Raw genomic sequence first — 15,442 nt, 5'->3', positions numbered from 1 at the left:
ACAGGCGGGGTCGGTCCTGGGCTTCCCGCCAGGCTGCGCCCCGGCGCTGCCGCTCCTCAACCGGGCGGAGCGGGGCCGGGCGGCGCGGGGCCGGGCGGAGCGGGGCTCGCCGCCAGCACAGCTCGGACCCCGCGCGGCACGGGCAGCCCGTCCCGCAGCCCGGGCGGCAGCAGGCACGCCGGGCTCCGCCGGACCGGCACGGCGGGACAGCGTCCCCGGGAGGCGCCGGGGCGGGCGGGGGTCGGCGCCGTCCCGCCGCGGGCACCTCCGCCCCGGAAGGGCGCGGCGGCCTCTCCCTCCCGCCCGGGGCGCGGAGCGCAGGTGAAGGCGGGGCGCAGGGACTACCCACTACCACTCCCTGTCGCTCCTCAGCGCTCTCCGTGTCCGCCCAGTATCGCTCATTGTCTCCCCTCGTCGCTCCCAGTTCCCTCCCAGTGTCACTTCCTGGCTCGCCCTACTGTTCCCAGCAACATTCCCTGGCTCCGCCCTCGTGCCCCCCGTGCCCCCCGTGCCCGTGGCGAGGCGCTCGGAACGAGACCATCTTTAAGGTCCCTTCCAACCCAACTCAAGCCAATCCAATCCATTCTATAGTTATGAGCACTTCCAGCATCATTCGCTGACTCCCCTCAGTGTTCCCACTTCCCTCCCTGCCTTCCACTCCGAGCTCTCATGCCATCCCAGTTCTTCCAGTATCGCTTCGCGGCTCCCCTCAGTGCTCCCAGTTCCCCTCTCACTACTCCCACTACTCTGCACCAGTGCTCCCAGTTTCCCCCCATCGCACTCAGTATTATTCTCTGGTTTCTCCCTGCGCTTTCCCTTCCCTTCCCTCCCAGTCTCGCTCCCTCCAGTGCTCCCAGTGCAGTGCCCTGGCTCACCCCAGTGTTCCGGCCCATTCCCAGCCCTGGGCAGGTTTCCCGCTTCCCCCCGCCGGGGCCGGTACCGGCCGCTCCGGGAGCCGCGCGCGCGGGACGGGACGGGCAGCGGGCACGGCCTCCGGCGCGCGCGTGCCCGCCTCGCGTGACGTGCGCGCCGCCGGGGCCTCCCGGCGGGATCAGAGCGGCGCGCGCCGGGCGGGGGCCGGGCCGGTACCGGGAGCGCGCGCGCCGAGCCCGGGAAGGGCGGGGGGAGCGGCGGGGGCGGCCCCGGCCCCGCCCGCCCGATAAAGCCCTGGGCGGCGCGCTCGGCGGGCACAGCGAGCGGGCGGGGGGCGGGAGAGCGTTCCCGGCAGCGCAGTCCCCTCCGCCGGCCCTCGGCGGGACTGTAGTGGTGGTGGTGGTGGTGGTGGTGGTGGTGGTGGTGGTGGTGGTGGTGGTGGTGGTGGTGGTGGTGGTGGCAGCGGCGGCGGCGGCGGCGGCGGCAGCGACGCGGGGCATGTGGGGCCGCGGGGCGCCGCGCCGCAGCGGCGGCGGCGAGCACATGGCATAGCCGGGGGACGGCGGCGAGCGCCGGGCCGGCGTCACAGCGGGTCCGGCGGGGCGAGCGCGGCTCTCTGCATGTGGCTAGTGAGGAAGCGAGCCAGGGAGCCCGGCGGCACCGGCGAGCACCCGGCGGCGCGGTCCTGAGCCGCCCGCCCGCCATGGATTGCAGCCTCCTGCGGACCCTCGTGAGCCGATACGTGAGTACCGCCGGTGCCGATCGCCGCCGGGAGCGGGGGCCGGCCCCCGCCGTGGCCCCGGGCTCGCAGGAAGGGCTCGGTCAGGAGTTGGGCGGTCCCGTGACCGGCTCGGCGGCCGGGGAGCCTCGGGGCCGCCGCACGTGATGCCCGGTGCGAGCGGGGATGCAGCAGCGGCGGCACCGGGTGTCGTGCGCTCCCGCAGCCCGCCCGCCCCACGGGACTGTCCTTCGCTGACCCTCGGCGGCTTGACCTGAGTTCAGAGCACTGTAATTTACAGTGCACTGCCATACGTAGTTAGCAGGGCAGATAAAACCTCTAGCTCTTCAGCTTTTTTTTTTTTTTTTTTTGATATATTTGCTTTTGGCTTATTTTTCCCCGTTTCTGTTCGCTGTGTTGTTTTAGTCGAGGGATTTTTTTGTCGAATTGTCCAATTTCAGTATACTGATCAATGGTCGGAACGGTCCCAAGTTTTTGTAGGTGTGCGTAGTAGGATTCAAACATGCCAGACTCGAGAGTGCTCCGGGGAAAGAGGGCTCATGTGGCTTGTTGGTCACCGTGTGAAAACGCACCCGTATCGCCCCAGAGAGCAACTCGGCAGCGCATTAGAGTGGGCTCCAAGTGTAGGCTGAGGTGCGTCACTGAGTGCAGCTCCAGTTGCATGGAACCCCTAATAAATGCTCAGGATAATGGTTTAAGTAGATTAGCAGAATGCCTGTAAGTGTGGGGTCGTTCAGTGCAAGGCACGGAGACCACAAATCTCAGGAAATGGCAAATTTCTGCTTTTGGGTATAGAAATAATTTTTAAAGGATTGGGAGAGGTAATAGGAATTTTCAAATACAAATAGCTTTTCTTTCTATGCGAGAAGTACTTTTGCCTTGGTCAGAGCACTCAAGTTTTCTCACAGTAATTACACTTGGTTTTGTGTGTGCCAAGAGCTGTGTCCACCTAATACATGCTGAAGTCTGTCTTTTTGAAGTATAAACGAAAAGTATCAGAGATGGAAAATCCTACTCTTTTTTTCTTCCAGTTTAAAGTTAGATATATGTGGGATGAGGAGACAGTGGAGGGGCGAGTATCGAAAGCAGCTATGTGTATATGGATCTTTAGAAAGTGGTCCTAAGAAAAGGAAGATAATACTCCAGATAATGTGTAGCAACAATAATAAGAAGAAACCTTGGTCTCTATGACCAAGGTCTGTAGAGACCAGGTGAATTGTGCTGAGGTCTGCTTGGAAAGAGATAGGATCACTTTGGGTGTAGAGTTCTGTCAGTGCTGATCAAACTATTGGATTTAGCTCAAGATTTCTTTCTTTGTGTGTGGTCACATCTGGAGCCTGTACCAATGGCATGTTCATTTTGCACAGAGCAAGCACACTGTTAAATCTCTTCTGCTTAACAGTGTTGCTAACCTCTTCCAAAGCAGGCTTAGGCATCTAATATGAAGGAAGTAGACTTGAGAGCAGCTGCAGTAAAGATACATGAAGACAGTATGTTCAAAGTAAGGGGCTTGAGCTCTTGAGTTGTGGATTGTCACCACCCTCCTGCACTGCTGATGAGACTAATGCAGCAGTCTGAAAGGTAAACAAAACATGATTATGTCCCACGTGAAGAAGGCTTCCTATTGCCTAGGTCACGCTACCTTCTGTATTGTGTCTGCCGATAGGCTATGCCTATGGAATTGCCTAGGATGGTCCGTGCTGCCCTGTATATTTTCACCTGTTGCTTCATGTTATTTTGCTTTCGCTCAGTCTCTTAACTTTGAAACCTTTCTTTCACGGAAAGGTAATTTTAAAGAAAAGGTGCTGTAAGTAAATTTTTGTTCATTTCAGTAAGACTGTTGAGGTCTGGCAACCTTATCTCTGTGTTGTGTGGTTTTTCTCATATTTTTCTTTTTTGTATCTCCGTGGTTCGACTACTTTTGTACATCTACAGCAGTGAAAATGAAGAGTACTAGTTTGGCTGCTGTGCATGAGTAGCAGATATACATGTCAAGGGCACACTCCAGAGTCGTTCACCAAAGCCCTGTGTATGCCAGCAAGGCACACCGATGGAGATGTGCTTGTCACTTTCCAAGCTACTTTTAATAAGGGAGACAAGGCAGCGACTCTTCTGTGGGAGAGCTGGAGTGGGTAGTGACATCTTGAGCTTCTTCCAAAGTAAGGTCAAGCCTGGGTTTAGTTAAAGTCGATACCAAAACTTTTTCCATGGATTTTTGTTGTGCAAGTCTCCTGGACTTGTTCAGCTGCAGGTCCTTCCTAGGGAAGCTGGTCTCTGGATTATGCTGAGAACCTTGGCTGATGCGTCTGGAGATGCTGGGTTAGCTGGGAGCTCTTATGTTGCAGTCTCAGGAAAACAAACAGTTGTGTTGTGATGTACTAATGGAGAATTCTAATAGGATGGTTTCTAACAGTTCTGTGTCATTACTTTTCTTTCTCGGTCCTGTTTGTTGTAGGAGGACATAAAGGCATAAGTTAAGTACTAGGAGTTTGTTGTGATTGGGAAGGTCCCTCCCATTCCTCGTTCCTTTACTGTACAGTTTCTGTCCTGAAGCAATGCAAAATCAGTGCATGCATTTCCAAGGCCCTGTGCAAGAATGGCAGTGGCTGGGTGCTGTCAGCTTCCTGGTTAGCATTTTCAAATATTTGCTGTTTACCTGCATTGAGTGTCCTTTTTATATCTTCGAGGCATTGAAGAGTTTAGTGATGTAGGTTGAATAAAACATATATTCAGCATACTAGTCATACTGTACTTAATATCTCTGCACCAAGAGATGATGTCGTCTCTTAGAAGGGCAGAGGGAATTGTCTTTATCTTACAAAATTTTTAAATTTGTATTCTTTTGTTTCACGTCTTTAGATCATCCTGCAAATTTTGGGTTCTTTTAACTTCTCTCCTTGCTTCCCGTAACCATTACTGCAGCCATACTCAATTTACAGGACTGGTGGCCAAAAGTAGCTTTTTTACAGAAAGTGTTTGTTTCACTGCAGTACAGCTGACATGAAGTTCAGTTTTCCAAGTCCTTTATGATCTTTCAAACTGACAAACGGCATTGTAATTTTCCTATTTGTGTCTATTGAGGTTAATGTGTATATTTTACTGCTTTAGAATGTGTATGAGCTGTATTAGAGGCATCTTTAAGTAACAAAATAGAAACACCTTAATGTACAGCTTTGCTGCTACATGGAATCATAGGAACTGAATAGAACTTCTACATTAAGATAAATTTTGACACCAAAAATTATTATTATTTCCGAAATAATAGAAATAATGGTTGTGTGTGAGTAGTAGGAGCATTACTTAGTGGGACTATAATTTTGTTACATACTCTATAAAAATGTAACTTTTTTTGTTGGTGTTGCTTTTGCATCAGAGGAAATGCTTCTGTCTTCTCCTTGGATTCCCGAGAGGCTATGTGCTACCCCAGGGAGGGCAGCTGCACAGCCAGAAAATACAGAATTAGCATGGGGTATCCTGTTAGTGTAATGCAGAACCTGCTTAGCAGCAAGAGGAGCTTGTTAGCTTAATATTGAGCAGTGCACTATTTTGGGGAAAAAACAAGATACTATGGCAATTACAACTGCCTTAATACAAGATTGGCTTCTGTTTTGTAGTTAAGTTATTTGGGACGTTGTGGATATCATTAGGTGATCTGCTCTGCCTGTGTTAATGCAGCTGCTGTAGTTTTCTCTGATCACTTATTTCTTGCTGGTGACAGGACTTCTGAGGTCTGTCCTCATCACAATCAAAATAATATTTAAACAGGTTTTGGTGATGTCTTTCACAAAACAGACGCTTTCCTTAATAAAACATGGGCATATGTCTTTTGTAGCTGTTTATGGCTGAACATGGATTTGGATATTCGTGAATATTGTTGATTTGAATATATTTGGGCAATCTGGGAAGATGTTGCTCTTTAGCATATGCATGTTTGGACACTAAATGATTGCTGAACATCTTGCAGCCTGTGGTGACCGTCTGGTCTGTATTTTTTGACAGCTGGCCCTGGTCACTAAAGGCTCCTGCCCAGGTTGATGGCTTTAGGTTGTACAGTAAATGCTACCAGCTCAGAGGTCTTGATTGCTGAAGAGTTTTGCCTGTATTACATAGTATATTTAGAGATCTTGCTACTTTACTGCTTCTACTCTTTCTGGTTCTCTGTTACTTAAGGACTATAAATCTGAATCTTAAGTATTTGTTACCTGTGTAAGTATTTCTGAATGCAGGTAGTAGCAGCTAAGAAGTGTTTCCAGAAGGAGCAGTGAAGTTTACTACAGCTTTGTTCTCTGGGGAGCTGCTGGCCTATTAGTTGTGCAGGTATTTGTGAATAATCTCTTTTTTGGGAGGCTGGAATAAATTGAGTTTACAAATGGCTGCTCTATTTTTCACTTTTGTAGAAGTGGGTCAGCTTTAATCGTAGTTTGAGAAGACATTTGATTAGCCTAACCATGAAGTTATGGTAGGGGTTTTTAGCAAGTTCTTAACTAAGTTTCATGACAGCCTGTGACTGTCATCATTGACTTAGATGATCTTGCTGCTTTTGATTGGCATTATAATTCTAAAACTGTTTTCTAATTAGATTTTGTAAGTGTTTTACTTGTGTATGTAGACATAAATTAATATTGAATATGAGTTCTTTTATTTATTTATCTAACTTTGATACAGTAGAGGTTGATAACTGCTGTGACCTGAAAGTTGGTGAAATCGTAAGCCTTGGTGCTTTATAGTCTTTTGTGTCTTAAAGGACAATCTGTTTGTCAAGTGTTTCAAATGACCTATTGTTTTTAATCTAAATTTAGTTAATTCATTTGAATTAGCTCTTGCTTTTGCTTCTCAATTTATTCAGGCTCCTTTGCACTCTTGCAGATGAGTGTTAAACTGGTGCCATCTATGTTTCTTAGTCAAGGATCCTGTTTAACAGTTTTCTTCCTTGTCAAGTAAGTCGAAAGCATTGTGTTATGTTTTGTTTTTAAGTTCAGAGGTATAATTTGACAAAATCTGAGACTGTTTTAAGCTGTATGTAGACATTTATATGACAGACTTTTTCTGCTAGCTGTGTTGTGTGTACAAAAGATGCTCTCTGTAGGATCTACATATGTATTCATGGGTCAACAATTAGTAACTTGCAGCTTTTAAGGGTTTGTGTCTATTCCTGGTATTTAATCCATTTTTGAAATCACTTGTGCAAGTCTGAATGTCACAATGTTTTTTTGAAACTTGAGATGCTTTCCATCTCTCAGCTCTGCTTTGCTGCAGTTCTTCTTGCTGTGGAAGGTTCAACAGAGGGCATCAAATGGCATGAGTAACTTTTGAATTCCTGTTTCCCCAAGCACAATTGCTTTGTTATTTGCCAAATTGCCTTTTTCTCTTCTTTTTTTGGGAGTGGTTATCTGTATGGAGTGTTTCCTGCTGACTTTTCAGCAAGTTATTTTAAAAAGGCAAAGTTTCAAAGCTTTACACAGAAGTTAATTCTGTTGAATGTGTCTGACAGAATTTGTCACTCCTGCAAATTTAGCTCTTCATACTGGTAGTAAGTCTAGTGTTCATTCTGGTTTGTAATGTACTCTAAAGATATTTCAGTATTATCTAATGCCCAAAAAGCCCCCAGATACTCTCTTCCCCCATCAATTATTTATTGCTGAAGGGCAATAAACATGGAGAATTGCATGAGCTCTGTTTTTTCCCCTCCCCCCTCACTCCATCAATTAAATAATTTACACAATAAAAACATGATTTCCTTTTTCTTTTGAGAATAAACAAATGAAAATAGGACATTGTGTATGTAAAACAGTTAACTTACAGGAAGTCAGTATACATATTACACGCTGGTTGCTATTGACTACAAGATGTTACTCATCTGCACTCGTCAGATGTTCTGTGATAGTAGAAAACATTGCTTTTGGAGCATCTAAATTGTTGAACTATTTCAGTGACTTAAAATAGATCAAGAAGTTTTAATCTTTTTTTAGCATCAAAAATTCTGACATGAGAATTGTATAGTTGCTTTTGTCTCTTGATAACATGTTTGATTTAAAAAAAAGTTTATATTGTTCCACTTTTATGCGTTTTCTCAAGCACCAAGTATCAGTTCTGCAAGTAGGAAGCCTTTTGAAAATTATTTTTGGGAATGGAAAGTACTACATAGCACATTTATAGCTTAACATCTCTAATCAACATTTCTCATTGATTTTTTTTATTTCTGTCATACAGTAGTGTTTGAAACAAGAAAAATGACAAGGTGGAATGGGATTCTCTAGTGAGTCTGCTTTTTAAACCCCCAGCACTTGGAAAACAGTGACTGGGCTGACAAGTGAAGCATTCCACAAATACTGTGGAAGGCTACTGTTTGTGGTAGATGGGCATAATAAAACTTCGTCCATCTAACTAGGTTTAAGTGTGACTAGAAACCCATTGTGGTTTCTGAGGTGCTCCAACAGGATTTACTGAGGGATGCCTGCTGCATGTCATGTGCAGGTGTGTCAGGGAGCAGAAACACGAGAAAACTGTGTCGCAGAGAAGGCTGAGCAGATTTTTAGAACCTGTTATGAAACTGGATTCAACTTTACTGGGGTTTTTGTTGGGCTTTTTTGTTGTTGTTGTTTGAGCAAAATAGCCTGCCTCTCCTCCTAGAAGTCTTTTGGACAGATGATATTTTTTCCAGAATAATTCTACTTATTCTAGTGGCTTACCATTACACAAGATAATGTATTATGTTTATTTGTATAATTGTTGAGGAACATTTCAGCTGAAGTTCATCTTGAGCTGTGAAGCAAAATGACACTGGAATGCTATTATCTTCTCTGCTATAATTACCATGGCAACAGCTGCAGGTAGACAAGGCAAACCAGGGATTCTTATTCTATATCACATGTGCACAAGTTGTTTTTCTTTCCTCTCAGTAATAAATCTGAGAAACCTGTAGCACAGACTCTTGTCATTAAAAGTGTTTTGTTTTGGTTTGGTTTTTTTTCAATTAAACTTTGATTTTAATTTTGAAAGAATTGAGTATTTGTGATACTGTATAAAAAAGTGCACTCTTTTTAGGAAGAAACTGGCAACCTAGCTTGGATTGTTCTAGGAGACTGAGGAAGTGAGCCAGTGGCTCTGGAGTTTGTTTGGAAGATCACAGAAGACCACAGGCTGATCAATCACCTAGATATCTTTGCGGATCTGGATGTTAATTTCTATGTGCATTCATTTTTTCTTGAGACAGGGATGAGAGTATTGTCCACCTTTTCCATAGCGAGAAGTTCTAAGGGTAATTTAATGCTTCCAGGAAACAAAATTGCTGTGTCACAGGAAGAAAACTGGGTGTGAACACAAGCCTGTAGTGACTGTGTTTTGGGGTTGTTTTTTTTTTTCTTGTTACCTATGTGGTCTGTATTGCTTTTCCTGATACCACCTATTTCCCTCTTTAGTCCTCCATCTGCATTCATGTGCAGATGAGTGCACATGTGCTTCCTTAAATCGTGTGCTATGCATTTAGCAATTCCAAAAATGATGCCAAGATTTACCAGGGATACAGATGTGTATTGGTATTTTTAAAAAAGGGTCTTCATATGAGCTCTTTTCTAGTTAATGAGGCATACTGGGAAAGTGTGTTTTGGTGTGCTTCTTATTTCAATCATTGTGGTCATTACTACTAGCATGGAAGCCTAAGAATTTGGAAATTTCTTAGAAACATTTTCCCATTTATTTTGTTCTTCCTTGTAGACTAATTTCCCTTTTTGAAATAGGAGAATCTGTTTCCTTCATTAATCATTAAGCTCATCTAGATACGGGCCAGGGTGAGGAGGGAATAGTGTTTCTTTTTCCTGGTGACACTCACTAATCTCTTTGCTTCAGTCTAAAGAGGATTTCATCTAACCTATTTTGAATAGAGGATTAAGGACAATTAGGCTCTTCCTCTTGCTTCTCCACTAAGATGGGATGTTGTGAAATCCTCTGAAAAGAACATCTGCTGATGTGCCATTAAAGTTTTGCAAAACTGATGTTAATGATCAAAATAGTTGTATGCAGAAAAACTCCCTTGTGTAGAAAGTACTTGTCTGGAGATACTAGTGTGGATGGACTGGGGAGAGGGAAGGAATACTGAACTGTTTGCCCAGTACTTTTGTCTCTAATGCTTCGAATTTACACTGTGGAGTAGACATGCAGATGAACTGAAATAGATTTTTTTGTTATCTGAATTGCATTAGTGACTTGCAGTTCATGCTTAGCGTTTTACAAAGTTTTTCACTTCTTTTTAAAGTCCTATTAATGAGTTGTTTGCACAAATTATTGTAATGAAGAACAAGCACTATCCATTAGCTGCACTTCTGTAACTATTTTATGCTATTGTAAATAGCATCTCTTGAGATGAGTCTGAATAAGCAGTGACATTTGATGGCTAACATGAAACTTCTATATTTGTCAAGAGGTTGTTAGAAAACATGGGAAATGCTACTGCTATTGGAACATATATGATGTGCATAAGACAGTATAAAGATTTATGTGAAGGATAAATGGCTGTGTGTATTTTTGTGAAGTTTGGCTTTCAGTTTTATACTGTAAATGATAGAACTGGTTGCCTTCCATGAAGCATGGATAGTATCCTGTGAAGCTACAAAGACGGTAGTTGAGTGACACTTGCCTCTGAGAAATTGTATTTGCAGTCTTAATTTCATTACTAGCCGTTGTAGGAAGGTTACTGAAGCTCATAGTTTCTTTAGGTTTATTTTCTGCAGAACACTAGACAGTTGAATCTAATCCTGTTTTTGGAATAGTAATATATCTGAAGAAGGGTTGCTGAGAAAAAGCTGGTCTATTTAGTTGGTCTTATTCTTGAGGTGACTGTGAGTCGAATAGACTGTAATTTCCCAGGCTGGCATTATCCATGGTTCATGAATGAGTGGAGTGTTTGGCTCTGGGATCCCAAACCCACTTCAAGGAGAATTGGGTTCTGTTGAAATGTATCTGCTGTCTTTGCCTTTGGCTTGAGGCTATAGTAATAGAGGGCATGCCAGTCGCTGGATGAGTTTTGGGAATGTGGAGGAAACGTTGGGGAATTTGACATCTACTTTTTCAATGATTACTTTTTCAGAGGGGGAAGACATTATTTAAAATTTAACTGCATGAAACTTTGTAAAAACCATGCTGCCATTTAATCTTACTAATAATGTGCCTGTGTAGAAATACACTCTTTTATTATGTGAAATACAACATGTATGAAAGAGGTTACTGTAAATGTAGGCTTAAAACAGTTTATTGACTGAGTCATGGCTAAAAAAGTAAACTTTTGTGCTGATATTTGCAGAAGTATAATGTGAGTAAGTTCAGGCTAGATGTTTTGCTTAGTTTGAAAAGACTCCTTACACTCCAAGCAGATTTTGATAGATGAATGTTAGTCCTTTAGTTTAGTACTCAGTGTTTTTTTCTGTAAACATAGAATACATACTATATATGTCAATACTGACGTACTGTTGTTATTTATTGGTGTGTTTTCTGTGTGTTACAGAACAGCTATAAACTTCTTTCTGTTAAATTGTGTAGCTCTTTTTTCTTTGATTTTTTTTTTCAGTGAAATTACACTAACAGTAACCATGATGTTTAGAGTTACCTTATACTTTAATATTCTAGCCTCCTCACCATCAGCATGAACTTTGGGAAGCTTACCTCTGACAAATCACGCTTTTTTCTCACCTAGGCTAAGAAAAAACCCCCAAAGATTTCTAAGGTAACCTTGAGTATTAAAAACATTATCAAGTTAATTGAATGTTTAAAACCCAGTATATAGATTTTTAAATGTCTTACACTATTTCTTTTTAAAGAATATTTAGGATTTTTATCCTTTTAACCAGAAATTTTTATCAGGTTTTCAATTCCTGACTACTTTAAACATGCAGTTTTCAGGGTTCTAAATAAATCCCCTTTATTTTTGACTTTAAGCTCTTTGTATATTGTTGGTACAACAGATGCATAGCTAGTTGAATATATGGTTGGTTGTTAATATCATAGTGGGGAGGATGGAGGCAGGTGGGCTAAAGCTAGGCTAAGAAATTTGTTTAATGACAGTTATGGAGCATAACTACACAATTCTTTCACCTTCTAAGATTAAAAAAAAAAAGACAGCACAAAACTAACCCACAGGGTTATTGTAACTTCACCTGCAAATGCTGTGGTATTGTTAATCTCCTGAACAGCGTTAACTGCTTGCTATTCACAGCTGTCAAGTGACCAGATGGCCTAATTTAGTAGGAGGTGCCTGTGTATTGGCACTAAGAGGGAAGAAATGAAGAGAAAAATGGGGGAAAAAAAGCTCTCTCCATAGCCCATGATTGCTTTAAGCTGATTGATGAATATGAATATGTTGACTTCTTGACGCTGTAAGCTTTTCTCTGACATAAGGAGGTTATGTTTCCATACTTGTTGGCTGTAATGACACAGAAGCAATAGGAAAGCTTCACATGCTTTTGTGAAGCAGTGCACAGTGAACACAGGCAGGTATAAAGACATGTTTATAAAGGCAGCCTGGATTGTGGTTTTGCATCTCCTGCCTCTTTGAGCCCAGGAGGTCTCAAATTTAAAAGACTTACCTTTTTTTCTTAAAGGAATGTTCTTAAGCCTCTGACTCACTTCCTAAGAAGTGAAGAAGTTATCTTGAGCATTTTTCCTTTTTACTGATATTTGCTGTAACTTGTTTAAAGACCTCTTATGGCAGCATATAAAATAAGTTTTTTAAAAAATTACTTGAGGCCAGATTTCTGCTGGGCACATAGAATTAAAATATCAGCATTCCTTTGCTATTTTCTTGCAAACTCTAAGGTATTTTAAGATGACAATAATGATGCTTTTATGCAGGCATTTGCTTTCTTAAATGTTGAAAATGATGACAAAAGCCAAACAAAGTTTACTTAAGTTGTGGTAATAGTTGAGTCATTGAGAGAACTGCAAATACTTGCAGACCTTTAAGGCTAGTAAGGCAGTGGCATTGGCTTTTATTGCTTTCTCCCTCTGTCTGCAGTCAGACCACTTAATTCTGCTTATGATGACCATTTCTTGCTGCAGAATAGCAGCTGCTTGGTTATGTGGCTTGTAGCTGATCTTTGACAGCATGTGATAAAGGGGAAAAGAGCTACTGCACTGTCAAATTCATAGTTATGTCTTGGAGATGTGGAGTGGAAAAGGAGGAATGTGGTCTTTCCAGCCCTATGGACTGGAGCACAGGGAGCTTCCCAGCCGTGGGCAGTTAGGTCAGTATAGGAGTGAAAAGGCATGTCTGTGGGGCTGCTGGCAGCTGCATATTGGCACTTCTTCCTTAAACTGATTAAAGGTGTGAGCTGGACTTCCCTCCAGTTTCCTGCAGTATGTGGAGAAGACCAGAGCAGGAGTGTTAAGCAAGCTGAGGCAGTGGTGTATAGCTCCTGGAGTCTCACAAGAGCTGTTGGAAGGGACTCTGGCTGCACAGACAGGTTTGTGCTTTCTTTTCCTCTTGGGCTTTGCTGTGGGCTCGTTCAGAGACATCTGTTTCAGTTTGCTGAATGACAAACCACTCACTGGGCAGTGGCTGTGTGTGGGTGCATTCCTGGAGAGGCATCTCTGCTCCTCTGGGTTTGAAGCTGGAATGGGTGTAGCAGTAGCGAGTTTTGCTGGGAGGGAAGGAGTGCTGCCAAGTGCCAGAGTTCTAGGTAGTGCCTCGAACTGGAATAAAGTGACATCCCAGAGTGCTGACTGATGAGTCAGGGGCTGATTTGGCAAGATGCTGACATCCATGGAACACTGCCGTGTTTTGTGAGAAGCAGCTGGCATCAGAAAAGAAGTAATTGGGAGAGGGGTGGGAGCTAACAGTTTGTGTAAATGTCAAGAAGCTTGGGGATTTATAGAATGAGGAGAAGTATGTGGGGGACTAAATACTGGAGGGAATGTTACTTAAAAATAAACAAACCAGAAAATAACTCCACCTTTTTCTCCCCAGACTAACTCTCTGATATGCATGCTCTTGCAACATTTGTCATATGACTTGACCTTCCATAAGTTCTAAGTGAAGTCAAAACATAATGATGTGTGGGGGAAATGGAACAGCACTTAAATGCCTAATGTTTCCTCCTGTGTTTGTGAGAACATGTTTTATAGAAATAAGGATGCTAGTGCAAGAATACTTAAGGTTGTGAAAGTCTATAGCACAGGCACCTGTGGGAGACTGGTATCTTTGGTTTAATGTGAAGACTAGTGTCAAATGCTTAAAAATCAAGGTTTTCTTTGCATAAAGACAAGGTATACACAATGTGTTCCACTAATGATATTTGGAATGAATTAATTTTGAAAATAATTACTTAAACTCAGCATTTCTAAAACAAGCAACAAAAAGTACTTGTTAGCATCAGGCTAGTCTGAAAAAGCTTCATGCTTTTTACCTGTCTTTCAATAAAAAGTGATGAGATAATCTGAGAAATCCCTTCTAACCTGCATTGCTCTAATTCTAAAGTAAGAGCTAGTGACTTCTGCTTAATTTAAAGGAGGAAATACTATTACCTCTTTTGCAGCCATCTTGGTTTTAATCTCTGAGCCTATAGTAGTAATAGGACATCCTAAAGTTGAAAACAGGCTCTGTGGATAAAGCTGTGTAACACCCTTAAGTGGTAACCCAGAGGCTCCACAGCAGTAATTAGACTGTGTGGTGCGTTTGTTAATTTGTGCTTTAGGATCACTGCAACAGAGGTTCACAACAACTTCCCTGTGTTTATCTGCTCCGTGAAAACTACTGTGGGTGGAACTGAGGCTTTCATAGCTGTGTATCTGACCAGGCCAAAGTATTTCTCCTAGTTCCTATTCTTCTAGTTAAAGAAAAATTATTGCAGTCAGCTTATACATTGTTATTATCGTCATTCCCTGCTCTCTTTAACTCATATGCCTATTACAAAACCTTTTTGCTTCATATAGATTTTTCTCTAAGTAGTCAGTAGTTTAAGCTGTCTGATTCATGTACCTTAATTCAGATGTTCATAATATCTGAAGAAATCCTAGCCTGAAAAAGGATGTAGCTAGTGGTCATGTAGTGAGTGGTTAGGTAGAGAGGGAGCTGTGGATGGGAAACTCTTTGAGAGCTACATGCCTATAACTTAATTTGGAACCTGCTGTTGTGTGTGACTTGAGAGGCTGGAAAAGAAAAGCTACTAGACTTTAATTAGTAACAAATAGTGTGAAAATGTTTGTGCCCTTGAGACTTAAGCTGGCCTGTCTCATCTTTCACGACAAGATCATTGTCACCATGAAGCACTGATGGGTGCATGTGCTCTGAGGAGGTACTCTGGAACTCCATCTAGGTGCTGGAACTACATGTGTTTAGTTTGGAGAGTGTGGGAATGGTAAAAAGAAGATAGAAAATAGCATCAACTCTAGACAGTGTCATAGAATTATTTATGCATGCCATTAATATAGAAAAAATACTGGATCATGGCAATGGGCATGTAAGTAAGCTGTTCTTGAAAGACGTCTTACTGGGTTAAGAGAAGTTTTGGAAAGGCTCTCGGGCCTTAAGTTGAGGAGAAGGTGGTGAAGAGTATTTGACTGCTAGAAAGGAAAATATGAAAGTAAAACCTCCTTGATCTCAGTGTAGTTGACATGTTCTCTTAAAATAATTTGGATGCAATGGATTTCTATGTCTGTTTTAAAATATCAAAGAGAGAGGAATGGTGAAAGAATATTCCATAGAAGAGTATGAGTCCTTGGCTGAAAGAGAAACTTGAGTACTTGAGATCATGTGCTTGGAGTCACGTGTTGTAATGTGTCCTTCTGTGGTTTCTGAGCTGGTGGTTGAGGGAGAGCAGGCTATAAATACTTCCCTGTTCTCCA

General features: G+C 42.9%; 1 protein-coding gene across 1 annotated transcript in view; it reads left to right on the top strand.

The window, feature by feature from the left end:
• The first annotated feature begins 1,323 nt into the window (after positions 1-1,323).
• The window catches only part of ATP11A (ATPase phospholipid transporting 11A), a 116,622-nt gene continuing 102,503 nt past the window's right edge, over positions 1,324-15,442 (top strand). Inside the window, exon 1 of the mRNA XM_063392757.1 lies at positions 1,324-1,615. Coding sequence (XP_063248827.1) covers positions 1,577-1,615 — 39 coding nt within the window. The 5' untranslated portion in view covers positions 1,324-1,576. The remainder of the gene's footprint in view (positions 1,616-15,442) is intronic.

Source organism: Prinia subflava, chromosome 3 (assembly GCF_021018805.1).
Source record: "Prinia subflava isolate CZ2003 ecotype Zambia chromosome 3, Cam_Psub_1.2, whole genome shotgun sequence".
NCBI classification, from domain to species: Eukaryota; Metazoa; Chordata; class Aves; order Passeriformes; family Cisticolidae; genus Prinia; species Prinia subflava.
The sequence above is the reverse complement of the archived record's forward strand: the minus strand, read 5'-3'. Positions and strand labels throughout refer to the sequence as shown.